At 38.9% G+C, this 27,637-nt stretch overlaps 1 protein-coding gene across 11 annotated transcripts in view; it reads left to right on the plus strand.

The window, feature by feature from the left end:
- The window catches only part of ATM (ATM serine/threonine kinase), a 119,612-nt gene that overhangs the window by 62,839 nt on the left and 29,136 nt on the right, over positions 1–27,637 (plus strand). For 7 of the 11 annotated variants that reach the window (XM_073903689.1, XM_073903688.1, XM_073903692.1 and 4 more), the window contains 15 exons: positions 5,235–5,409; positions 5,969–6,133; positions 6,940–7,072; positions 8,638–8,733; positions 10,685–10,856; positions 12,297–12,438; positions 13,486–13,662; positions 15,914–16,091; positions 18,804–18,891; positions 20,618–20,773; positions 23,694–23,781; positions 25,844–25,932; positions 26,033–26,135; positions 26,674–26,822; positions 27,051–27,155. In XM_073903689.1, the coding sequence (XP_073759790.1) occupies positions 5,235–5,409; positions 5,969–6,133; positions 6,940–7,072; positions 8,638–8,733; positions 10,685–10,856; positions 12,297–12,438; positions 13,486–13,662; positions 15,914–16,091; positions 18,804–18,891; positions 20,618–20,773; positions 23,694–23,781; positions 25,844–25,932; positions 26,033–26,135; positions 26,674–26,822; positions 27,051–27,155 (2,016 nt within the window). Of the gene's footprint in view, positions 1–5,234; positions 5,410–5,652; positions 5,813–5,968; positions 6,134–6,939; positions 7,073–8,637; positions 8,734–10,684; positions 10,857–12,296; positions 12,439–13,485; positions 13,663–15,913; positions 16,092–18,803; positions 18,892–20,617; positions 20,774–23,693; positions 23,782–24,416; positions 24,545–25,843; positions 25,933–26,032; positions 26,136–26,673; positions 26,823–27,050; positions 27,156–27,637 lie in introns of those variants that run through there. The other 4 variants (XR_012381469.1, XM_073903694.1, XM_073903695.1 and 1 more) reach the window with 4 other exon arrangements.

The following is a 27,637-nucleotide window of genomic DNA, read 5'->3' on the forward strand; positions in this document are numbered from 1 at the left end:
AGTCGATTGGTGTCAGATCCCATAACTGAGGGCTCAGTCCTGCAAGACTGCCTGCTCCTCCTTCCCTTCAGATGCCAGTCACTAGCCCAGATTATCACCTGTGCTTCTGACCAGCCCCCTCTACCCTGCAGGTTCCAAGGACCCTGTTCCTTGAGTTTGATTAATTTGCTAAACTCAGGAAATTTGTAGAACTCAGGAAACCTGTTTACTAATTAACCAGTTTATTATAAAAGGATATAGCTGAGGCATAGCCAGATGGAAGGGATGTATCGGGAAAGGGGTTGGAGCTTCCCTGCCCCCTCCAGGGGCACCACTTTCCCCACATCTGCATGTGCTCACCAACCTGGAAGCTCCCGAAGCTGGTCATTTGAGTTTTTATGGAGGCCTCATTACAGAGACATGATTGATTACATCACTGGCTGTTGGGTATTGATACAACCTCCATCCCTTCTCCCCTCCCCAGATTGGAGGAGTGCGACTGATAATTCCAACCCTCTGATCACAAGGGTGGTTCTCCAGGCAACCAGCCCCCATCCTCAGGTGGCCTAGGTGCTTTCAGAAGATAGAGACATTTTTATTTCCCTCATCACTGGTGTTCCTAGAGTTTTAGGAGCTTTGTGCCAGAAACAGGGATGAAGGCCAAATATATATTTCTTATTATAAATCACAGTATACTATAGATTTGGGGTGTGTATTCAGTTTAAGCATCTTTATTCCTTTCTGTTGATTTTGATGATGTTTCTATTACTTGTTTTCTGATTACTACATCATTGCCTTCAAATGTGAGTTCTTCAAAGTACACAAAGAATATCTTTTTCCATTTTGTTTTGTCATATTTTTTATTAATATCCTATAATTTTTGTTTTAATTTAAATCATGTGAATATAGTTATCCAGTCTATATTTTCATTCACTTAATTTTTTTAAATGATTTATTTATTTATTTGAGAGAAAGAGCAGGAGAGAGTGAGTGAGTGGGGGCGGGGGCGGGAGCAGAGGCAGAGGGAGAAGCAGGCTTCCCGCTGAGCAGGGAGCCGGATGCGGGACTCATTCCTAGGACCCCGGGATCATGACCTGAGCCGAAGGCAGATGCTTAACCGACGAGCCACCCAGGTGTCCCACATTCACTGAATTTTTTTTAAAGTTTCTGTATTATGGTAAAATATATAAAATTTGTTATTTTAACCATTTTAAGTGTTCAGTGATACTGATTATGTTCACAGTGTTGCACAGCCATCACCATTATCTATTTCCAGAACTTTCTCATTACCTCAGACAGAACCATTATACATATTAAACAATACCTCCACATTTCCCCTTTCCTCCAGCTCCTGATAACTTGTAATCTATCTCTTGTCTCTATGAATTTACTTATTCTAGATATTTTATATAAGTGGAATTATAAAATACTTGTTTTGTGTCTGGCTTGTTTTGCTTGGCATAATGTCTTCAAGGTTCATCCCGCGTACATGAATCATGTATCAGAACTTCATTCTTATTTATGGCTGAATAATATTCCATTATATATATATATACTACAATCTATTCACTGTTGATGAACGCTTGTGTTTCCATCTTTGGCTCTTGTGGATAATGCTGCAGTGCATATAGATTTATGGGTATGTGTTTGAGTGTTTTCAGTTCCTTGGGGAATATACCTAGGAGTGGCCTTGGTGGGTCCCTTAATCATCCTATGTTTAACTCTTTGAGGAACTGCTAAACTGTTTTCCACAGCAGCTGCACCATTTCATATTTCTCCTGCAATGCACAAAAGTCCCAATTTTCTCACATCCTTACTTATGCTTTTTATTTTCTGTTTTGTTTTTAATTTTTATTATAGCCATCCTAATGGATGTGAAGTGGTATCTCACTGTAGTTTTGTTTTTGCATTTCCCTAATGACTAATGCTGTTGAACATCTTTTCTTCTGCTCATTAACCATTTGTATACATTCTTAGAAGAATGTGTATTCAAGTCCTTTGCTCGTTTTTTAAATTGCTCAATTTTTAAATTTTTATATTGTCTTTTTGCTGTTAAGCAGTAGTTCTTTATACATTCTCAATATTGAGCTCTCATTATGTGATTTGCAAATAGAGTCTGGATATTGAATCAGTATGTATGATTTGCAAGTAGTTTATCCCATTCTGTGCATTGTCTTTTCACTTTCCTGATAATGTCTTTTGATGCACAAAAATTTTTAGTTTTGATGAAGTCTGATTTATCTGTTTTTTTCTTTTATTCCTCAAGCTTTTGGTGATTTATATAAGAATCCATTGTCAACTCCAAGCTCGTGAAGATTTACTACTATGTTTTATTCTAAGAGTTTTACAGTTTTCGCTCTTCTGTTTAGGTTGTTGATCCATTTTAATTTTTACATATGGTGTGAGGTAGGGGTTCAGCTTCATTCTTGGGCATGTAGAAATCTAGTTGTTCTATTACCATTTGTTGAAGAGACAGTTCTTTCCCCATTGAATGGACTTGGCACCCATGTCAAAAATCATTTGGCCATTGATGTGTGGATATATTTATGGATTCTCAATTCTGTACCCTTGGTTTGTCCTTACGCCAGTACCACACTGTTTTGACTACTTCGTAAATCTGGAAGTGGGTATCCTCCAATTTTGTTCTTCTTTTTCAAGATCATTTTAGCTATTTGGGGCGCCTTGCAATTCCCCTATGAATTTAATGACCAGCTTTTCCATTTATGCAAAAAGACTATTGGAATTTTGAATAAAATTGCATTGAATATGTGATCATTTAGGTAGTATTTACATCTCAACAGTTTGTCTTCCAATCCATGAACTTGGGGTGTCTTTCCATTTATTTGGACTTCTTTCATTTCTTTTATCCTTGCTTTTACAGTTTTCATGTACAAGATTTTTGTATTTTAGGTTAAATTTATTCCCAGGTATTTAATTCTTTCAGATGCTATTGTAAATGGAATTGCTTTCTTAGTTTCCATTTTAGATTGTTATTGCTGGTGTATGGAAATACAATTGATTTTCGTGTGCTGATCTTGTGACCTGCAGTTTTGCTAATTTATTTGTTACTAGATTTCTTGTGGATTCTTTGGGAGTTTATATGTGTATAGAATCATGTCATCTATTACATAGTTTTACTTCTTTTTTTCTGATTTTGATGCCTTTTAGTTCTTGTCTAATTACTTGGCTAGAAGTTCAATACCGTGTTGAATAGCAGGGGTGAAAGTGGGCATCTTTATCTTGATCCTGATCTTAGTGGGAAAGCTTCTGTTCTTTCACAATTGATTATGTTGTTACCTGGGGGTTTTTCATAAATTACCTTTATTGTGTTGGGTAAGGTTCTACCTGCTCATGTTTTTCTGACTGTTTTTTATCATGAAAGGAGATTGAATTTTGTCGGATTCCTTTTCTGTGTTTATTGAAATGATCATGTATTTTCCTTCATCTTATTAATGTGATGTGTTACATGGATTGATTTTCTTATATTGGCGAGTTCCTGGGATAAATCCTACTTGCTCATGGTATGTAATACTTTTAATAAGCTCTTACATTCAGTTTGCTCATACTTTTTTGAGGAGTTTTAAATCTATATTCCCTTTTTTTTTAAAGATTTGATTTATTTGACAGAGACAAGTGTGCACAAGTAGGGGGAGCTGCAGAGGGAAAGGGAGAAGCAGGCTCCCCCTCCCCCCCCCAGCAGGGAGCCGGATGCAGGACTTGATCCCAGGACCCTGGGATCATGACCTGAGCCAAAGGCAGACACTTAACTGACCTAGCCACCCAGGCATCCTTAAATGGCACCCTTAAATCTACATTCCCAAGGGGCATTGAGTATTATAATTTTCCTGTGGTATATTTATTTTCCTTGGTATTAGAGCACTCTAGCCTCCTAGAATGAGTTAGGAAGTATTCCCTACTATTCTGTTTCTTGGAAGAGTTTGAGATAGACTGCTGTTAATTCTTTTTTTTTTTTTTTTTAAGATTTTGTTTGACAGAGACACAGCGAGAGAGGGAACACAAGCAGGGGGAGTGGGGGAGGGAGAAGCAGGCTTTCCGCGGAGCAGGGAGCCCGATGTGGGGCTTGATCCCAGGACCTGGGATCATGACCTGAGCTGAAGGCAGATGCTTAACGACTGAGCCACCCAGGCGCCCCTTGACTTTTTTTTTTTTTTTTTTTAATTGTTGAAGGCTGTAGTGGTCCATTTGTTTCATGAGTATACTCAACTATTTGTGCAGAGAGTGTATTCCTTGCTGCATTTGGCTACTGAAGACTGGTCCTTAACTTGCTTTCAGGGAGTGTTTCGACAGATTTCCTTGAATGCCAGGAGTGAGGGAGTGAAAGAGAGAGAGAGAATGAGAATCTTTCCTAATTTTTGCAGACTGGCTCTGTGTTAGGACTCTCCTTCAACAGGTAGGTTTGCACTGAGCCTAGGGATTAGCCCAAAGTGAAAGCTTATGGTCTTCTCAGGTGTTTTTTGAGGAGGCATCTTGCCCTGGGCATGTGTGTGGCTTTCTCAGTTTCCCAGATATATGTGTGATTTTGAATGCTCTAATTTCACCAGGAAATTGTCTTTCCAGCTTTTCATCCTAGGCTTTACGCAGTTTGTTGTATGTCTCAACAGCAATTTTTTGCCCCTCACAGCTGTGGGTAGTTGGTGAGTTTTACGGTGTTTTCAAGCAATGCTTATGGCTTTTCCAGCCTGGGGAGATCCAAGTAGACAAATCAGAGCTAAGCCCCGTACATTAGTCCTGTAGGTAGCTCCCAGTCTGGTTTAGAACAGATGTATACAATAATTTGCAAATATGGTCTGCTATGCTCCCTCCAGAGCACAGATCCAGGATCCCACACTGGGAATGGGGACTGTAGATTTCATGACAACTGCCAAGCTGGGGAGAGAGTAGTAGGGCAAAGACAAGTAAAACACCGCCGAGTTTTCCTACAGTTAAGTTGCCTTTTTTTTTTTTTTAATTTAGCATTTGCTTGATTGCTGTAAACCTTTGACTATTTTACAGAATTCTAACGGTTCTGCCTGTTTTTCAGTATCTCTGTCGGGAGGGGAGATTGGAGCTATCTACCCCATCATGTTGCTGATGTCACTTCTCTTTTTGGCTTTGAAACCTTATTAAGGAATTAGTCATGAAAGTGACTTTTACGTCAGGCCACTTCAGAGTTAGAGCTGCTGAAGGAAAATGACTTCTACATGAGCTTCGTTAAAGTCATTTCCTAGAACTTACTATTTCTCTCCCTGTGTTAGGCCTTCTCGTTTCATGGATGTGTCATTACGGAGCTTCTCACTGTGTTGTGACCTGTTAAGCCGGGTTTGCCACACGGCGGTCACCTATTGTAAGGATGCTCTGGAAAATCACCTTCACGTGATTGTTGGAACACTTATACCCCTTGTGGATGATCAGATGGAGGTTCAGGAACAGGTATTTCCCCAAATCCTCTTCACAGAGATATTTGAAATAACCATTGATAAACCAATCTTGGAAGGAGCTGAATGTTTTATGTTTACTTGGTGTAATTAGTCATTTTAGTGGAAATATCCTTTGAAAAATGGTTGGAAAAACATTTCCAGTGAATTAATATTTGTAATCATTTAATTACAGAGCACCTAGTAATTTTGATCTCACAAATAACCTAAGAGTTTGTGTCTCTTAGTTGGGTTGAAGTGTAGAGGTGCTAAAAACCAGGGACAGCAGTTGACACCACTGTGCTGGTGCATGAGATACTCTACGAAATGTTCCAGTAATACTGGCCCTCTTCTATCCCAGTGCTCATCCTGTAGCAGCACCTTACATATTTGGTGAATCATTTGAAAGCACAGAAACAGTCATAGGTGGTACTATAGAAATAATTAGAACATTTTATCTGAACTGGGTTAGTAGAGTTTTTATCATTTATTACGCTAGGTTTGGTTGTTTTACTTTGAAATATAATTAAACCATTTTTTCCTTTTGATTTTTTTCTTTTTTAAATTATGTTTAGGTATTGGACTTGTTGAAATACTTAGTGATAGATAACAAGGATAATGAAAACCTCTATATGACAATTAAACTTCTAGATCCTTTCCCTGACCATGATGTCTTTAAGGATTTGCGTATTACTCAGCAGAAAATTAAATACAGTAAAGGACCCTTCTCACTTTTGGAGGTAATAATTATTCCATCATCTTACTATTTTGTATTAGGGTAGAGAGCAGTACTTTTTGAAAACTTCCAATTCTCTAAAAGCAAAAAACTGAATCTTTTTAAAAAATTGTAATAGAAAAACATGAGATTTGCAATGAGATTTACCCTTTCAACAAATAAAAAACTGATATATTGTCTTGTATTGCAGTAAAATTATAAATATCAAGGTTTCTTGGTTAAGATCTGAAATTAAATAATGAAGAAATATGATCTAAAATATGCTTGATTTTCATATGCATCAAATCCATTAATATCTCAAAATTACCATCTGATCCTTTGAGGGACAATTTAATGTTTGAATTAGAGATGATATTTGACTTTTTAAAGCGTTTTTCAAATTTTAATCTTACTTTAATATTTATAAACTTTAAAATTATGTTCAGGTGTATTTTTTAGTATAAATGTTATAATTTTAAAACCATACTCCATATCTGACTGTATATCAATATGACAATATAGTTAAATGTACTAAGATGTAAAACTAGAGTTAAAGTACTAAATAAGTAGAATTTTAAGCTTTTCTTTTGGAGGATGCTATTACATCTTAAAATCTTAAGTATGTTACCATGAGTCTGTTAGAATTTAAGTGATTACAACATTGGCGGATGTGAAATGGAAGAAGCCATTTATTTCTGCCTCATGTGGTAATAATAGTGATATGAATCAGTGTCTATAAAAGGCACTAATTTTTTTTCTTTAAGTTTTATTTGATAGACTTCATACATGTACATAAAGCAAGTTACATTTTTAACTAATTTTCTCTTTTAGGAAATAAATCATTTTCTCTCCGTGAGTGTTTATGATGCACTTCCTTTGACAAGGCTGGAAGGACTGAAGGATCTCCGCAGACAGCTAGCTCAGCATAAGGACCAGATGGTGGATCTCATGAGAGCATCTCAGGGTACTGATGTTAATGACACGGGTTATTTGTACCTCTTTCTTTTTGAAAGAGTCTGTTTATAAATTCTTGCCCTTTGTTTAATTGCTGTGGACCTACTTCAGGCTCTCAGCATGTAGTTCATCATTTCTCATCTCACCATAAAAGAGATTGTGGGTGGTCTCCTCACCTTGAATTAACCCCATTTTATCCATCCTGTACATCTCTGCCAGAATGGTTTCTCTAAACCCAGACACGATTGTGTTATTCTACTGCTTAAAAAGTTTTAACCACTTCCTACTGCCTGAAAGAAACATTTGAATTCCTTAGAGCCAGGCATATGGGTAATCTGTCTGTGCCTATTGCTCCAACTTATTTAAATAAAAGAAATGTATCCCGCTTCAAGTCTCTTATGTATGTGCATATTTATAATCATGGATGTATATGTGTGTGTGTTTTTCTGTATAAACACATATTTGTATATGTGTTTCTAGTTTTTTTTTTTTTTACTTAAAAAACATTAATTTTTATGTTAATTTGATTTGAGTTTAGGTTATTCTAGTATTGTACTTAGGGGAAAATTTTCCTACTTAAGTTTTGATTTTCATCTTTTGCCCATTAATTTCTTATTTCCATTGTGGGTTCTTTTCCAGTAGTTTTATTTTTTATTTTTTAAAGATTTTATTTGTTTATTTGAGAGAGAGAGCAATAGAGCACAAACAGACAGAGAGGCAGGCAGAGGGAGAGGGAGAAGCAGACTCCCCACTGAGCAGGGAGTCCGACACGGGGCTCGATCCCAGGACCCTGGGATCCTGACCTGAGCCGAAGGCAGACGCTCAATGACTGAGCCACACAGGTGCCCCTCCAGTAGTTTTAAAAACTAATTTTGGTCTTGATCATATGAGTTCAGAGTTTGGAGTGCATTTGTTCTGAGGTGTGTGTGTGTGTGTCAAAGATGAATACCTCTTTTTTTTGTTCTTGTGTGTTTGGGTGATTCATTGGTGCAGACCTGTCTTGTCCAAAACAGACGCTAGTTGTTTTTAGCTATTTGATTCAGTGAATTAAAGTTTAATGAAATTTAAGGTTGAGTTTCTTCATCATACCAGCACATGTCAGCTTCTCAGAGCAACTCCGCTAGCTGCTGTTGTTGGACTGTGCACGTTAGAGAACATTTCTATCATTGTGGAAAGTTCTATCGGATATTGCTGGTCTAGACTAAATCTAGGGGTTAAAGACCAAAGTGTGCTTCTAAGGTCTCTTGTCAGTTAATGTTGATTGATTTTTGTGTTTCTAACTCTCAGTGATTTTGCTAAGGTATTGGCTAATTGGTGCAGCTTATTAGGATATTTCTCTTTCTCTGTCTGCGAGATATTGCTTCACTTTCACTTTTACATGGTTCTATTTTATAAGAAAGTTCAAATACATTCACATTATGTTTTTTGACCTGCTTGTGATTTAAAACCTTGTTTTTAAAAAAACTTTATGAAAGTTTTCTAGTCAGATAATTTAATCTATAAACATATTGTAAAGAAACGTGTTTTCTCCATTGTAATTGAAACTATTTTTTTTCTAATCTAAACTGCTCTTAGATAACCCGCAGGATGGCATAATGGTGAAGCTCATTGTCAGCCTGTTGCAGTTATGCAAGTTGGCAGTGAACCACACTGGTGAAAGAGAAGTTTTAGGTAAACTCTTTGGCTAAATGAATATGAGTTTTTATGTTTGCGTGGTCGTCTCTTCAAATTCAGTAAAAGTTTGTAATTTGGGATAGTAGGGAAATGTGAGATGCTAGCTGAGGTATATTTATGTTTAGTTCAAGTGTTCCTAAGGAGCCTCCTTCCATATTTTCCTTCCTTAAACATTTGCATAAAGTGCAAAGCTAGTGATTTACATGTGTGCATCACTGTTCATTCAAAAACATCTTATAAATATTTAGGGAAGTCAGAAATAAATATTTGTACTGTTAAGTTGCAAATAAATTGACTTCTGGTATATTTTGTAAATATAACTGAGAAGTACTTAATCTTTTTTATAGGGCAGAGTAAGAATGAGGATTTGGAGGGCTGGGTGAATTAAACTTAGATATGAAAGCTGCATCCAAGCCCTTACCTACCACCATTTGGGGCTATCCTAGTGTAAGGTAAATGGCCACCACACATCCCGCCTAGAAGAGGTGTTTAGACTTAGTGATCACAGGATGCAGACACTGATTGAAGTCACCTTGAGGTTGTCATGACAACATTGCTTCAAATAAGAAAGGAGGAATAAGAGGTCCTTCACAGATTCTACTTCCGTTCAGTGGAGTCTTTCTTGTCTTCTTAGTGGGAGCCTAGTAACTAGGGCACTCCTTTATTTTGTAAGTTTTTTTGCTGAAATGTACTGTACATACAGAGAAGTACAGATATAAGTATGTAACTTGAAAGTTTTTGCAAGCAGAAAATACCTGTGCAACTAGCACACCCAGACCAAGAAACAGAGCCTTACCAGCACCCTGGAAGTTTCCTTTGACCAAGGAATTCACGTGTTTGTCCGTAGTTTAACTGTTTCTAGGGACAGACCTGATTTGCTCCAGGAGCCCTGAGGGGCTTTCCTGTGTAGCATAAAATCTTAGTATGGTTGTTTGTCATTCTTAGTGGTGAAAGACGAAAAGCTTTCACCCCCAGGTCAGGAAGGAGACAGGTTGCCTGCTTTCACCAGTGCTGGTCCAAGTTGTACTGGAAGTAATAGCCAGAGCAGTGGAACAAGAAGAAAAGAAAAAGCACCCAGATTGGAAAGAAAGAAGTAAAACTGTGTCTAGTCACAGATGACATGATCCTATTTCTAGAAAACCCCAGAGAATCTACAAGAAGTCTACTGTAATAAAGCTAATAAATGAATTCAGCACAATTGCAGGATATAGGATCCACACACAAAATTTAGTTGTGTTTCTCTGCGCTGTCAGTGAACAATCTAAAAAGAAAATTTTGTTCCATTTGCAGTTCTGTTTATAATAGCATCTAAGAGAATCCAGTGCATGGGGATAAGTTTAATCAAGGAAGTGAAAGACTTGTACACTGTCTGTTAGAAGTGAGTCACCAAGTACACCCCACACTCAAGGGGAGAGGAACTAGGGCTACCCCTTTTGAAAGGAGAGCTATCAAAAAATTTATGGGTGTATTTTAATTTCCTCATGGCTGGGAAAGAGTGTGAAGGAGTTCTCTGGCAGGAACTGCTCTGTCTTCATCTGGATGGTGATAACACAGGTGGAAAAAAATGTGTGTGTGAATTTTCACTGAACTGAGTGTTTAAGGTTTATGTACTTTATGTATATAATACCCCAAAAATGTTTTAACTGTTCTAAAGTCTGTTGCTACATTCATATAGTAGCTGTGTATAGACTTTCATCCTTACTATCTCTATTCTGTTACTAATTTCTCTCTCCTGGATATGATTTTACAGGGGAAAGTATCTTTTGCCCACATGGATATATATATAAAGAAAATGCTACAATATATAGTAGCTTCTTTATTCAGAATCTTTGAGAAATCACTTAAATCTTGAAGGATGACAAAACATGATATTTTTTGTGGGGGAAAAACTTGTTTTATGGGAGATCTTTTAGCTACAATGGTACTGAGAAGGAATTTCTAAATACAGAGGCTGTTGGAAGCTGCTTGGGAGAAGTGGGTCCTGTCGATTTCTCCACGATAGCCATACAGCATGGTAGAGATACCTCTTCTACCAAGGCCCCTGAGTTATTTGAAGATAAAGAACTTCAGTGGACCTTCACAGCACTGACCTACCTGAATAACACGCTGGTGGAGGATTGGTGAGTATGGAACGAGCCTGTATGCCTGCTGTAGCACCTGCTTCGTCTGACATTCAGGGGCTTTGATACTTGACGTAAATTAACATCTCCTGAAACAAGCATTCTCCTTTACATTGCCATACTTTTAATCTCAAGTATTGTAATAAAAATCATTGTCTTTTTATTCATTGCCATAATCCCTGAAGCCCTACTATGTGCCAGGCACTGGGTTCACTGATGAGCATACCAGACAAGGTCCTTGTTCAAATCTAGTGTGAGTAGACTAAACAAACAATAAGAAAACTGCCAGGTGGTTCGATACAGAACATTAAAATAGGAAAATTGCAAAAGCGGATGTTTTGGGCATTTGTCAAAATCAAAGGCACTGCTCTCATTGAGAGTATTTTGATCCTTTTAAAATAAGTCCTGGAGAAGAAGCGTCATAACTCCAAAGATCTTAAGCTAATCAGACGGGGTTTTCTTTTGCCCCCGGACTCTTTATGCCAAACGAAATTGCAACAGATTCTATCCTAATTTCTGCTTGGTTAGCTGTGAGATTACTTTTGCTCTCCTTCTCTGCCCCCTACCCCCCTGCAGTGATTAGTAACTCAGGTTTACTAAAGGAGTATTAAAAATTGTTTGATAATTTTGGCATTGATGCTGTAGAATTTTGATTATAGAATTTTTTTTTTAAGATTTTATTTATTTGAGAGAGAGAGTGAGTGAAAGAGAACACAAGTGGGGAGGGGCAGAGGGAGAGGGAGAAGCAGACGCCCTGTTGAGCAGGAGGCCTGACATGGGCCTCAATCCCAGGACCCTGAGATCATGACCTGAGCCAAAGACAGGCTCTTAACCGACTGAGCCACCCAGGTGCCCCTAGAATTTTTATTTAGAGGTGTGAAATTTCCTAATGTAAAAACTGCCTGATGCAGTTAACCTTTACGCTTTGTAGTTGAACGACACAGGTTTGAATTGCCTGTGTCCACTTATATGTGAGCTTTTTTTTGGTAAATACAGTATGGTACTGTAAATGTATTTTCTCTCCCTTATGATATTCTTCAGAATGTTTTCTGGATGTTATACACAAACAGTGAATCATGGAACACTACATCAAAAACTAATGATGTAATGTATGGTGATTAATATCATAAAATAAAATTAAAGAAAAAACATTTTCTTTTCTCTAGATTATTTTGTTGTAAAAATACAGTATGTAACACACACAAGTATGTGTTGACTGTGTTATCTGTATGTCTTCCTGTCAGGCTATCAGTGGTTAAGTTTTGGGGGATCAGGGTTTACACACAGATTTTGACTGTGGCATCAGTGCTCCTCACTTGTTCCAGAGTCAACCTGTAATATAAATGTAAAATTTTAGATTTAAATTTTTTATTGGGGGTTGTTTCACATTCATCAGTAGTTGAATATACTTCATAAGCATCTGAATTATATGTTTTTCAGTGTCAAAGTGCGATCAGCTGCTGTTACCTGTTTGAAAAGCATTTTAGCCACAAAGACTGGACATAGTTTCTGGGAGATTTATAAGACGACACCTGATCCCATGCTGATCTATCTACAGCCTTTTAGAACATCAAAAAAAAAGGTCTCTCAAATAATAAATGTTTATTGAATACCCACTATATCTGGAACAGTTCTGTTTGCTGTGAGATAGGAATATCAAGTTGCTTAGATAGTATTATACTAACATTTAACCTTTCTTAGAAGTCATTCCAACTGTACTTGAATCCAGGGCATTTCTGTTTTTAATTATAGCAGTGTGGAAAAGTTGAGATAGAAAGCTGATTGATTTGGAGGATAGGAGGAGTTCTTAATGATAGGCCTTTCTTCTTAGGAGTAGAAGACCCTTACATTGATCCCATGAAATCCACTGATGTTGGGTGTGGTTTGTAGGTGATGTGCAACAAGCAAGTGTTTATTTCCATAGGAAGTTAAAGTATCACAGCCCCCTAGTGAAATACAAGATGACCTATAGATTTCTCCCTTCCCTTTTTCCACTTTAATATCATAATCACATTTGACTAAAAGGACTCTAGAGGACATTTAAGAACTCTTGCTGCTCTTTTAGTCTAAGCATATTCCTCTTTAATAGTTTCTTTTCATAAAGCAATTGGGAGATAAACAGTAGAATTTTCACCAAATTAACTTCAGGACATATACCCATCATTGTAATAGTCTCTTTAATATTATCATAAATATAATTTTGGTCTTGGTGAAATTACTGGTAATATAAACTATTAATAAAACCAGTAATATAATCTGTAAAACACCGGTAATATAATCAGTTTTAACATTTTGAAATCAGTTCTCTGTGGTAGACTTGGACTGGCTTCGTCCATGAGACCAGGGAGGCAGAGAGTTTGTGATGTGTATAATATGCTACTCGTGAGCTGAGAGTAGAGCTCAAGTATCCTGCTGTGCAGACCAGTAATTTTTTATCATACCACTTGGCCTTCCATATAAACATAAATGTATTTTAATTTTAAGAGTTACCCATTGCCTACAGTATTATTTTTAACTCTGTTTAGTTTGGTTTGGAAACAGATTTATGCCTAGGTATTTGTTCTGTGTCAGAAAGATAAAATGTATTTCTAATGACCTTACTTACATGTTTTGACTATTTTCTTTCTAGTTTTTAGAAGTCCCCAGACTGGACAAAGAAAGTCCTTTAGAAGGCCTGGATGATATGAGCCTGTGGATTCCTCAAAGTGAAAATCATGACATTTGGATAAAGAGGCTGACTTGTGCTTTTTTGGATAGTGGAGGGACAAAAAGTGAAATTCTTCAACTATTAAAGCCAATGTGTGAAGTAAGAAGATTAATTAATTAGTCTGCCTTAATCCCTTACTACCTATGCTTTTTGTATTTGAGCCTTCTCATAGTAGTTTCCTTTGGTTGTCCCGATACATTTGGGTTCCATGTCCATATTTATGGCCTCTCTTTCTAAACAGTGTGGTGGTTGTGCACATCATGTCCATGAAGCATCACCTGTGCTCAGTGTTGGGAATCCATCAAGCAGGGCATCTTTGTGTAGCTAGAGCTTTGTGTGGTTGGTCTCAGCTTTGGGGTAGCTACGTACTGGATGAGCTCTAAAGGGTGCCTTGAATAATTTGTTACTAACAACAGTTAAAATACTGATGATTGTAAATTACTTACATTAACCAAAAGTCTGCTTTTTAAAATTTTTTTAAGGTCATTGTCATTTACTTTCCCTAGTATACTTAAGAAAAAGAGGTAGCAGTTAACGTTGCTTTTTTATTTTTATTTGTTTTTTTAAAGATTTATTTATTATTATTTTTTCATTTATGAGAGAGAGAGATTGAGTAAGCACTGTCTTTCCCTTCCCACAGAGGGAGAGAAAGAGAGAATTCCAAGCAGATGCCATGCTGAGCGTGGACCCCAACGCAGGGTTCCTTCTCATGACCCCAACCTGAGTCAAAACCAAGGGTTGGATGTTTAACTGATTGTACCACCCAGGCACCCCTGCTTTTTTATTTTTGAAGGTCTAATACAGTTTATTTCAACAGAGTAGAGGTCTATACCAAATCAAACAAAATTTACACACTTTTATCAAGTACGCCATCCAAAACAGTATAATATGATGTTGCTCTAAGACTTTAATGTTAACCTAATTTATATTGTACCATCGAGCACGATTCAATGACAATGTGAAAACAAAATATCTGACCGGTTCCAACATCTACCAGTTAAAAGTAACTGATAGACAGTGGCATGGATGGAGCTGGAGGGTATTATGCTAAGTGAAATAAGTCAGTCAGAGAAAGATAAATACCATATAATTTCACTCATATGTGGAATTTAAGAAACAAAACAAATGAACGTAGGGGAAGGGGGGAAAAGAAAGAGAGGGAAACAAACCATAAGAGGCTTTTCACAATAGAGAACAGACGGAGGGTTGATAGAGGGACCTGAGTGGGGATGGGTTAGACAGGTGATGGGCATAAGGAGGCACTTGTAATGAGCCCGGGCTGTTGTATGTAAGCGATGGATCACTGATTTCTACTCCTGAAACCAATTTTACCATATATGTTAACTAACTAGAATTTAAGTAAAAACTCAAAATAAAAAAACAAAACTGATGGAGTATGTTGCTAAAGTGCCCTCATTGAAAGCAGTTTAAAAGGCAGGCCTTGCTTCTACAGAAGAAGTGTTGGCAGTGAATAAATTGTCACAGTCTCTGCATTACTACCTTGGGCTGGTCCTAAGTCGGCTCAGTGACAGCCTAGACGCTGCGCATTTCCCGTTAGTGAGCATGACTCAGGTTTTTTTTATAAAGTTCTGACTTTGCGCCACAAGATAAAATGTTCCAAATACACATACACACCACACCCCGATTCCAAATTCCTTAAATTCTTTTTCTAAAACTGCCGTTTGATTTGTCTTTAGTTTAAAAAGAAAAAATGTGCATTTAGTCATCTGTTGTCTGTTTTGTGCGTGTAGTATGTGCTAAATACATGAAGGGAGTACCTTGACAAAAATAAGGTTGAGTACTGTTTTAATGTACCACAAGTATTGAAGTACTTTTCTACACTTTGGAGTATATCACAAATAAGTACCCAAATTGTATACTCAAGTTGGAGTTTATTAAAATAATAAACATTTGAACATGACCGTTGCAGCTTTTTACCGAGTGTAGAAAATGTAAAAAATCAGATTTTCAGCTTTTCTCTTAAACTTCGATTCCCCATTTTCCTTTATATCAAATTAGAAAACTGTGTGTTATTAGTAACACTTTCCAACCATGAAATTTTATTTGCAGTTGTGACATAATAATTTCATTATGTGCATATGGCCTAGATTGGAAATGGACAGTTGTGTAACTAACACATATGCTTCACGTTGAAACATAGGTCACTCTGATTTTTCTTAAGCACTGCCCTGATACATGCATTTTGTGTGTGTTTTAGAGATACACTGAGTTCATGACAGATTCGTCTATCATTTTTCTTTTAAGTCTAATATGCCCGTAACAGGGAATGAAAGTGTTAAATAGATTACTTTCACTCAGACTGTTGACTTGTTGTGTTTGTATGTTCCAGGTGAAAACTGACTTTTGTCAGACTGTGCTTCCATACTTGATTCATGATATTTTACTCCAAGATACAGATGAATCATGGAGAAATCTGCTGTCTGCACACATTCAGGGATTTTTCACTAACTGTTTCAGACACTCCTTACCAACGAGCCGATCCACGACCCCTGCAAATTTGGATTCAGGTATCCTGTTAAATTCCTAGCATTTATACTGTTAACTTCTCAGTTCTAGAGAAAGATTTGTTTGAATCCCTTCAGGATGCTTTATTGGCTTAATTCTGTAACCTCTAAATATTTATTTTCTCATCATCATGAAAGTTGTAGTCTATTTTCAGTGAGATAATATATGTAAAGCACCTAGGGTAATACTTGATGCATAGTACTCCTTCAGGGAATTTTGGCTACTAATAGTGGAGCAACTGAGCATTCAGTGTGAGTCAGGCACTGAGCTTGGCACTGGCACCCCGGATATGAAGAAGACACCCTACATTCTCGCCGTGGGAAAGGAAGACAAATAAATGCAAGCAAATATTATGGGTCCCGTGTTGGAAGATAGGTTGAAATTTTATGGTAAAGATCTGGCCAACTCATTTTTTTAAAATAACCCTTTATATTACAAAATATTTATTATGGAAAATAATAGAGAAATTAGCATAAATTTAAAAATTAAGTTGCCTGTAATCCTATGATCTGGGATAACTACGGTTAACATTTGGTATATACCTTGGATTTTTTTTAACAATAGCAACAACAACAACAAAACCCAAAACAAAACACCCCCCCCAGAAAAGCCCAAAATAGATTATACTTTATTTACTTATATAACCGAATTTCTTTTTAGGCTTTGTAATTAATATTTCCCATAGTAAGAGCTTATAGCAGGAGAACTTACATGAGGAGCAGGAATAGTGTATTGTGTGTATCCATAATACATACACTCATACCGGAGGGCTCATTGTGGGTCAGTTTTTCAAACCTAAAATAAAGGAAGAAAACTCGCACATCTATAATGTTAACTTGCTGTCTTTAGTGTTATTAACATATTTATGTGCAAACATAAAACCAGGTACAAATTCACTTAGTGTACTTGAGACTAGTACAGTTCTGAAACAAGTATTGATTTGTGTGCTGTTTCGCTGCAACTAAATTGCTCTTTCCCAATCTTGACTATGGTTCCTGTCACTTTGGCGTATGTTGTGATCACACGATTCTCCCAGTCGTTTCTTTCTGGACTGCTGAAACCTCTGTTCAACGTGACCGTGGTGTCTTGTAGACCTCACTTTGCTCTGTTCTATGTTTTAAGTAGTTCTTCTCCATTGACAGCACTTCCACATCTCCCGTTTGAAATGATGTAATTATAAACATAGACACGGAAGCTCATTCTGTATTCCTAGTAGATTATAACTTGGTCTTGTAAATAATCCGAAATATGCTTATGTGAATTTTCTTTAGATTATCAAAATGAAATACGTGAAATAAAAATTCTTATAGAGACTTTGCAGTCTAAACTCCAGTCTAATCTCCTGTCCTTAATTTGGGAAATAAGGTGTAGGTGGTCCAATTACCAGTAAGCATTTAAACTTTAAATATTAAAATAATTTAAAGTCATATTAAAAACAATTTTTATTACCAAGTTTAATATAATCACTGCCTGTGATGACCTGGCAGTTTATTATCATGAACATGGCCGAGACTTTTTTTCATGTTTATCATATATACATACATATTTATGCTATCGCCATTCATGGGTAAAAATGGCCTGTTCTATTTTACCTCTGTGTAAAGTGCCAATATCTATAAGGCTGTAAATGAAAATTTAAATTTCACATGTAAAATTCTGTGGTTTAAAAGGAAGTGGCTTCCGATTTCTCCCAGATTAAATGGTTTATCTTTTCTGATGTCTGTCAGTCTCCTGCCTTCCCTTGAGTGTCTCCTACGCACCCCGGACTCACTTCTCCAAAGTAAACTCACCATCTCCATCCCCTTCCCTTGGCCTACTTCTCTCATGTCTTCAGTGAATGGCACTCAGTTGCCCGAGCCAGACAACCTCTCTCCCGTGTCCATCTGATGGCCAGATCCTGCCAGTTTCTGTTGTAAATAATGTGAGTCCGTCTGTTCCTTGCTTGCCCCCATGCCCTTACTGCCTTTTCAGCTCTGTGGTTCGGCACAGCTGATCCTCTTTCACTAAGTTCTTGTTTGGCCGTCTCAGGTAGTGTGACTGTTGCCTGGGACGCTGTTACTCTTCTATCAGATACCACTTTTTCTGTGAAACTTTTCTTGTTCAGATCAGGTTCCTTTCGGTAAGCCTCTCCGTGCCGTCCACCTTCCCGGTCCTAGCGCTCAGCACACTGTGTCATCGGTGAGCTCGGTGAGCTCTGTGCGCACAGCAATTGTCTCTCGTAGTCAGGGTTGTATCCCGAGCACCTGGTACAGAAAAGATCCTCGATAAGTATTTACTGAATCAGTGAATTAGTCCCCTTCAGAAATAAGATACAAATAGTAATTAAATTCTGTTTTATTTATTTCTTTTAAAGATTTTATTTGTTAGAGAGAGCATGAGCAGGGGGTGGGGCAGAGGGAGAGGGAGAAGCAGACTCCCCACCGAGCAGGGAACCCGATGCGGGGCTCGATCCCAGGACCCTGGGATCATGACCTGAGCCCAAGGCAGACGCTTAATGACTGAGCCACCAGGCGCCCCTAAGCACAGTAGATTATTTTAAAAGAATAAGAAATGCCATTAAATTCTACTTCTCCATTCATATTTATTAAGAACCAGTTTTGTGCCCGGTTTCTGCCTACGAGACGCTCTAGCCTAGAGGGAGACAGACACACAGGGGGAGGAACGTATGAAAGCAAGTCTGTCCGGGGCTAAGGGGAGCTCTCTGTCTTTGTCAGAGTCAGAGCACCTGTTCCGATGCTGTGTGGATAAAAAGTCACAGAGAACAATGCTTGCTGTCGTGGACTACATGAGGAGACAAAAGAGGTAATGAAGGGAATATTGCTGCTTGAGTTTGGGGATTTAGAAGTGTAGCTTGTGAATTTTGATTTTAAAATGAAATTTTAAATTTTGCTGGTTGAATTTTAACACCATTATTTTAGGTGCAGCTGCTGCAAGGTGCTGTATTTAATTTGTGTAATGCTTAGATCTTGAAATAATCCATATTCAGGGTGGCACCGTGGTTAAGTCAATGTCAGGAACTTCATAAGATAAAAGTTGCTGACTGTGACTCACGGTCCTCAAAATGTATGGTTCTGTATACTCTGCTGTGGCAGTGTATATTTTCTTGATTGTGATAAATTTGTTTTATGGTATAGGATCTTGTTCCTCTTACTCCTCATGAGATTTTTAACAGTGAGCGCAGGCGTTGCTCGAGGTCATGGTCAGATCGAGCCATACTGCTCCTGAGTTGAGCAGGGTTGTGAGGAAGCAGTGCGGTTGGCCTGTAGCTTGAGGAGGTAGGAACTGATGTCTCATGAGCACGTGTGCTGCTGCCGGCCGTGGTGGGTGAAGAGTGGGACGGAGGTGGGAGGGGGACGAAAGATCCCCGCGTGCCTTCACCTCTGATCTGTATGCTCCTCGTCCTTCCCACTCCACTCTCGGGAAAAGAAATGTTAGGTCTTTCAGTGTCTCTGTTGCCGGTTAGAAAGTTACTGATTGACTTTCTTGGTTGCCAGATCCTCTTCTGAGAAAGCCCATAGAAGCTTAACTGTAGCTGGAGTCCTCTTTCCCAGGTGTGGGGAGGCACTTCACCTTTGAATCACTCGGTGCAGATTTATCATCGAGGTGGAGTGGTGTTGACGTGGGCAGGCCTTGGAGAAGATAAAAGTTCTTCGTCTTCAGTTCTCATTCTGAACAGGCCTCAAAGAAGAGTTTGAAAGAATACGAATGGAACAAAGGGTGTAAGGACCTGAGTTCAAGTCCAGGTCCGGTACTTGGGAGCTGTGTGATCTCTGAAATGTGGGTTCCCCAGTAGCGGCAGTGAAGTGTTAGCACCTGATTCATCAGCCTGATGAGCATCATTTAATCATTGCACTGACTGTTGACGTGTACTGTCCCCGGGCTTTCCAAGTGAGGAAACTGAGGCTCAAGAAGTGAAGCTGCTGCAGATGGTACAGCTTGTAGTGGGGGTTCAGCTGGGCTTGAGCCAGGTTGTACCCTCCTCTGAAACCAGCACTCTTGACCACTCCCTTGTCATATCTCACATATGATGATGGTTTTGGAAAAGGTGGTGGCTCTGGTCCCTTCCAATCCTGACCTGCTGTTACCACAGAAGATTTTGATTGAGTGACTTAGAAAATGAACTGCAGTAGGAGAAACATGGAATTGCGTCTTAGCAGAAACAGTATTTTCATTTTCTTGGCCACTTGAAAAGATTTGTGTAGGTGTCACTCGCTGTTCTGTGCAGCCCATGTTTAGCCTATGGTCCACGGACCCCTTGATGAAGGGCAAGTATGAGCCCCACGTTTGTATGAGCCGATGACCCACCGCCTTCGTGGTTTGCGATCCACAAGGGGTCAGAGGTAGGGCTCTTCAGCCATGCTGAGAATGGGACAGCTCTGTATTGGGGGGACACGTGGGTCTGGGGGATTTGAATGTAATATTCTTTTTCACCAGAACTCGATACCACTGTGTCCTAGATGAGCATGCTTTTCTCTTGATAGTGAAGTTGAAGAAACGGACCTGATCACATGTTAACATTTTTCTTTAGACCTTCCTTAGGAACAGTTTTTGATGACGCTTTTTGGCTGGAGTTGAATTATCTAGAGGTTGCCAAGGTCGCTCAGTCTTGCGCTGCTCACTTCACAGCATTGCTCTATGCAGAGATCTACGCAGATAAGAAAAGCATGGAAGACCAGGACAAAAGGTAATGGAATTCAGCCCTTTGGTTTTTTAAGTCCGTGTTGACATCGCTTTGGTTCAGGTAAAAATAGTTTGTTTTGCTCCTGCTCTCCCATTTAAAACACATCTTAGATAGAAGTTTCCTGTCTTTAAAAGTGAAATGATAATATTTGAAAAGAAATAAGTCATTGTGCTCTGAAATAAAATAGAGACGTTTATTACTTAAGAAGTGTAGACATTCTCCGGATAGCAAACCCCTGAGGGACAGAGACCACAGTTACTTTTCTCTGTATTCCCCACAGCAGGTAGCATCGGGAACTTAATACAGTGATCACAGATAGTTTCATGTGATTGAGTGATTCCCTGATTTCAGTGAAATTAGTTTTACCACCAATACCCCAGCTTATTCAAGATCCATTTTACTTGTTGACTATAAAGTAGTGTAACTGATTTCTTTCTGTGACTAAATCACTTAGATTACTTTGCTGTCTACCTGGATTTCTACTGATTTAATTAGCTTTTCCTCTAAGTTAGAACTCTTGTAAGGGTCGAATAGGTGTTTCCTAGATCATAGTGGAAAAGAAAAAACAGCAAGGTTAAAGAGTGGAAAATGCGCACCGTATTATCCCAACCGCCCTCTCGGATTTTATTCATTTGACGTAGCCTAGTGTTTATTTTTGTTGTTAACTTCGTTTTCCAACCACAGAGCCATTCATATTACAGAATTGAAATAAAAAAGATGTATAACGTTGCTACATTTCTCACGCTTGCGACTTAACAGTTTCTGCTTTGGATTGTCCTTAAGCTGGAAGCACTGTGGTTCTTAGACTGTGGAAAACCAGGATCCAGAATTCAGATCCTACTCCAAACATAAACTAGTGTGCCTGGACTGATTTCTTAACTCTCTGGCTTGGTATTTAATTTCTACTTTTCAACTGAAAACACAAATCTACAATATATAGATACTGTGTGTAACATGTAATTGATATGGTCACCATCACTATAGACTTTCTATGAAGACAGTTCTATTCTGTAATATAATGAGTAAGAAATTGATTATTGCTTATTCTTAGAGACTTAAAATTTGAGTCAGGGTCTGCATAGTAATTATGATCTGAATGGGTTTCAGTACCTTGGTTTTACAGTAGAGTATTTCTTACTAATCAGGAGTGAATAACTGAGCTCTTCGATGAGTGTAAATAAGATCACCTTAATTTGTAGGTAGGTGATTGTATAGAATTTGGCACATTTTTGCAAAATTACTTGTTTAATAAGCAGGAGGGCCTGGATTTTTATTTTGGTTAACTTTAGGAACAAGTCCTTGACACATACGGCTTGCTGTTTGCTTTAACAGTTTGGTTTTGATTCCCCCCCCCCAGGTGCCTGATGGCAAAGGGAGGGCAGAGAGACAAGCTTGACGGAGCGTAGGGAATGCTGGTTTTCTTCAGTGAGTCTGATAGGTGCCCTGCAGTTTGATTTGTTAACTTGCTCTTGAGAATAGATGAAATTTCCAAGAAATTTTTTGGAAAGAAATCCAAAACTCCCTCAAACCGATTTAGACCCGAGGTGTGAGCTCACATCCTCAGTGGTTTCGGTGTTCCTGGTCCGGGAGGTGGGGACCGCGGGGCCCGCCACGCGCTTAGCCTGGGCACTTACAGCCTGGGGCTGACAAAGTCATCGCTCCAGGACTGTCTCCCCCACTGTCCAGATTGTTCCTCTGAAAACTGACTTTTTCTCCGTGACTTGCCAGTAAGGAACCTATATGTAGTGTCTGCATAGAAAGGTCGGATGTTGTCAGTACGGTTCTGTCACTCAGCACTCTGTGCCCCCCTCCGGGGGGTCAGTGTTACCTCGTTCTTACGGATGCTGTTTTTATCAGACGAGTGTGAACCTATAAATACGGTTCACTTTTCCTCATTTTTGAGCTTTAGCATGAATTATATGTGGACTTTTCTACAACTTGTTTTTCTGCTCAGTATTTTTGTGAGCTTTATCTGTGTTGCGTGTGGCTGTAGTTCATTACTTTGTCACCACCACTTCATGTTCCATGCGAGGACACACCACAGTTCGTTGGCTCATTCCCCGGTTCATGATCTGTATCTCAGTGTGAAATTGCTCGGTTGCCGGGTATGCACAATTTCAACCTTATTAACATAGTGCCCAGTTGTTTTTTAACATGGTTATACCAGTTTGCATCCTTCTCAGAAATGTAGTTCATGAGGAAGTAGATCAGTAGAGAAGCTTACATTTAAGGAAGGGAGCTGATAGGTAATACAGAGGTACTATCCCTGATGATAAGACTTATTTTATACTTTGGGTTATTATTGTCATAAACAGTTCGTAGGTGGCATGATTTCTGAGTTGAAATTACTTAACGGGACTGAATGTCCTCTATATAAGTGCATGGTTTAAAGCTAAGGCCTTGGAGTCCACAAACTTGAGTTTTCATCCTGTTGCTTGTTAGTTTTATAATCTTGGGTGTAGGTGGATCCCACTGATGCACTTCCCTCTCAACACTTAATATTATCAGACTTCTTGATTTTCGCCAATTTATCAGGAGGTAAGTGGTGTCTCAGTGTGGTCTTAATTTGTGTGCCTGTGATTATTAATGAGGTTGAACTTCGGGTAAAACCACTGACAGAACATTTAGGAATTGGGGAGCATCTATTTTTAAACAGGCCTGGCTCTGTAAATAAGTTTGTTTTGGCATTTGGCCTTCCCATATATCAGACTGTCATTAAAATTTGATTCTCCTTCGAAAAATTAATACTCAGAATTTTTTTTCCACTCTAGGTGTAAGTTATATTGCATTTTAAAGTATAAATGGTTCATTATGTTTTATCTGTGATCTTGGTTATTTTTTCCCATCCAAGTCTATATTGTATATATTAACAAGCTTCAAAATAGTATATTCTCATTAAAAGAAGTGCTCTTGTTACAAACAGAAGTCTTACGTTTGAAGAAGCAAGCCAGAGTACAGCTATTTCTAGTTTGAGTGAAAAAAGTAAAGAAGAAACTGGAATAAGTTTACAGGTAAATATTATAGAGACCTTATTTGTGATACTATTTATTTTATATTTTGGATTATTATTTTGTTACAGAGATTATAGAGATGTCATTTGATTTTCAAACTGACATGACTTTTTGGACTGTCATGTAAGTTCCTGGTGTGGGGGAAGGTTAGGCCTTGGAGTAGCAGACAGACTTGAGTTCTCATTCTGACTCTGCCAATTGTTGTAAAATCTTGCACAAAATTACTTACCCTTTCCGACCTTCATCTGAAAGTTGGAAGGAAAACTACCTGTCTCACAGGGTGAATTTATAATATATGTTTTCTGCCACAGTAGCCTGTTCATTTTCTTCATAGCATTTAACATTTATAGTCATATATTCATTTGTTTACTTGTTTATTGTATGTCACATCTCAGGGCAGATGGCTTCTTCTCTAAATCTCCTAATGTCCGTCCTCACTGAATTTCTTTGGTCAGCTTATTCCTCTGAAATGACAGTTTCAGCCTTTCGACTCTGCTTAAATCCCTAGTTGTCTCTCCTGCTTTTGCTCCATGTTGGGTGTGGAGCCTATTTAAGAAAAAATAAAATCATTTCCCTTCAAACTAACACAAAATCATTTCCCTCTGTTTCATCCTTTCTGGCCTCCCTTCCCTCAGGGCCGGCCGGACCTCCTTGTGAAGGACCTGAGTGTCTTCTGTCTCTGTTGCCTCTCCTTCCCTGCTCCTGCCCGAAGCAGCACTTGCTAATGCCCCCGGCCCTGAACTTCACGTGACTAGTTGGGGGTCGCCTTCCCTTCAGAACCCTCAGCCACGCCTTGTGTGAAGTGTGTTCTCTCTACTGGTTGATCCCATTCTCCTTTCTCTTTTCCCTTTTTGGTTTTTTATAGTCTTACCCTCTTTTACTGAGTTTTTAGAGTATTTTTGTGTGTCAGACACTGTACTAGGCTTGGGTACTGAATGAACAACACCACGGGCTCAATTTCATGTTCATGAATGTAAACAGTTTAATTAGAAGTATAAAATTATGCCAGTATCAATGAATTTGTATGTAGTAAATATTTCCCAGAGCAAGCACTGTTAAGGCACTTAAAGTGCTTGACTGGTTTTCTATGCAACCAGTTTCTAGCTTTTTCATTTTTCTCTTTTCTCTTTCATTTTTTTTTTTTTCTTAAGTAGGCTCCGCGCCCAGCATGGAGCCCAGTGCAGGGCTTGAACTCATGACCCAGAGATCAAGACCTGAGCTGAGACCAAGAGTTGCATGCTTAACTGACTGAGCCACCCAGACGCCCCAGTTTTCCATTGTTTTCTATTTTTATTTTACTGAGATGGTTTTTAAACAGAATCAGTTTTGTGCAACTTTACAACAAAGATTTGTCAGTAAGCCACTTCTTTATCCATGCCACATTTTACCAACTGTAACATAATGCATTTTTGATTTTTTTCAAAGAAAAATTCGTGACCTTTATTTTTACTACATTCAGTTTTCACGAGTCAGACTTTGCAGACGTCATTTTTCCCTGCGTGGTTTTAGCTCTTGATAAGATTGTTTTTGTTTTCTTTCTTTTTTTTTTTTAATTCAGGGTTTTTTGTGGATCCATACAAATTTTAGGATTGTTTGTTCTAGCTCTGTGAAAAATGCTATAGTATTTTGATGGGGATTGCATTTAATGGTTTTAAGATTTTATTTTTAAGTAATCTTTATACCCAGCATGGGGCTCAAACTCATGACCCTGAGATCGGGAGTCACATGCTCCCCTGACTGAGCCCGCCGGGCGCCCCTATTTGTTTTTGTTTTTATGATTATTTTTGTCTATGTTAAAAGCCTGGTAGATTGGGATTGATTTCTTACTTAATTCATGAAATTGTGAGCAGTTCTTTTCAAGGAGTCATTCATACTGTTCTTTGGGATCAATTTGTTGTGTTGCTGGTTCAAAATTTTTTATTTCAGCATCACTGTCTTTTACTTTTGTAACATAGCACTTAGAGTTAGGAGATACATGTTGGTAATGATAAAAGTTCCAGTTTGCTAAATTCATAAAGTGATATTTTTCCCTCTCCAATGTTTGTTGCTGCCGTGTTTTTAGGATCTGCTCTTAGAAATCTACAGAAGTATAGGAGAGCCCGATAGTCTGTATGGCTGTGGTGGAGGGAAACTGTTACAGCCCCTCACTAGGTAAACTGCACGTTTCTAGATAACGCTGTCGTAATTCTCTCTGTGAAGGACTTCCATGAATGTGGAACTCAAAAGGTGTTTTGGAAATCTTCCGTTACAGACTACGAACATACGAACATGAAGCAATGTGGGGGAAAGCCCTGGTGACGTACGACCTTGAGACGGCCATCTCCTCAGCAACCCGCCAGGCGGGGATAATTCAGGTGAGCTATTTTCTGCCCTGGAGAAGCACTGCTGGCCTCGTGCTGAGCTGATTTCAGTCTGTCAGTGGAGACACACTAGAGATGAGAACGTTCCCTGCTCTTCGGCATTGAGCTGAAAACCCAGGGGGACACACAGCTGAATCGGGCAGGTCATTGACCTCAAAGAGAGTGTAGATTTGTTGATCGCGGTCTTGTTGGCCGACAGCAGAAGACATTTCTTAACAGTGTCCAGTGCGCCATGTGGTGGGTGTGTCTCACGTAAACCGTTCCTCGTGGTCTGTGTTCGAGTTGGCCTGGGCGCCGTCAGCTGTGCTGCTGGCCGATGTTCTGTAGCCTTCTTCCATCACAGGGCAGAGTCGTGGGAGCGCCCTCTTTGTTCCTGGCAGAGAGGGAACATACTAAAGAGTATTGGGGGATTTCCAGTGATGTGTTGTGAAAGTTACTTTTCATGTTCGATTGCTATTTTTTGTGTCTCTAGTTCTGCTACCTTTGAGTACTGAACTTTTTTTTTTTTTTTTTTTTTTACACTCCTGCTTAGGCCTTGCAGAATCTGGGACTCTGCCATATTCTTTCCGTCTATTTAAAAGGATTAGATCATGAAAATAAGGAGTGGTGTGCCGAGCTGCAGGAGCTCCACTACCAAGCAGCATGGAGGAACATGCAGTGGGGCCACTGCCCTTCCGTTAAGTAAGAAGAACTCGGGTGCTTTTTCCTGCCATTTCTTGAGTCGTACGCAGTGAGCTGTTCCTCATCGCACTCCCTGAGTGTCACGGGGGTTGGGGGTTTCATGTGTCATAGACGCTGCAGCTGTAGGCACGTCTACATGGCTTAAATGGGACAGCATTATACATCTATATTTTAGGATTCTTTGTTTATAATTACATTTTTTCCTTTTATGTTTTAATTATTTCACAGCAAAGGAATAGAAGGAACCAGTTACCACGAATCATTGTACAATGCTCTGCAGTCTCTGAGAGATAGAGAATTCTCCACATTTTACGAAAGTCTCAGATACGCCAGGTATTATAAAATGAGTTACTATATCTTTTTTTTTTTATTTTTTTATTTTTTTTTTATTTTTTTTTTTAAAGATTTTATTTATTTATTTGAGAGAGAGAGAGAATGAGAGATAGGAAGCATGAGAGGGAAGAGGGTCAGAGGGAGAAGCAGACTCCCTGCTGAGCAGGGAGCCCGATGTGGGACTCGATCCCAGGACTCCAGGATCATGACCTGAGCTGAAGGCAGTCGCTTAACCAACTGAGCCACCCAGGCGCCCATGAGTTACTATATCTTAACATTTAATGTCATGGCTTCTTTTCTGAAAACCTGATGAATAATTTCAGTGTGAGGATTTGCACTGGTGAAGGGATAAGGACTTGGTGGCTTTGGTCTGGCTGTTTCTTTGTCATTGCCATCTTCCCAGAAACCAAGTTCCCTGTGTGATGAATCATGCCAGTCACGTTGACACTCGAGCAGCACAGCTTGGAGGCAGTGGGGGGCGG

The sequence above is a fragment of the Callorhinus ursinus genome, unplaced genomic scaffold, assembly GCF_003265705.2.
Source record: "Callorhinus ursinus isolate GAN/ISIS: 27379988/994484 unplaced genomic scaffold, GSC_fseal_2.0 scaffold19, whole genome shotgun sequence".
Lineage (NCBI taxonomy): Eukaryota > Metazoa > Chordata > Mammalia > Carnivora > Otariidae > Callorhinus > Callorhinus ursinus.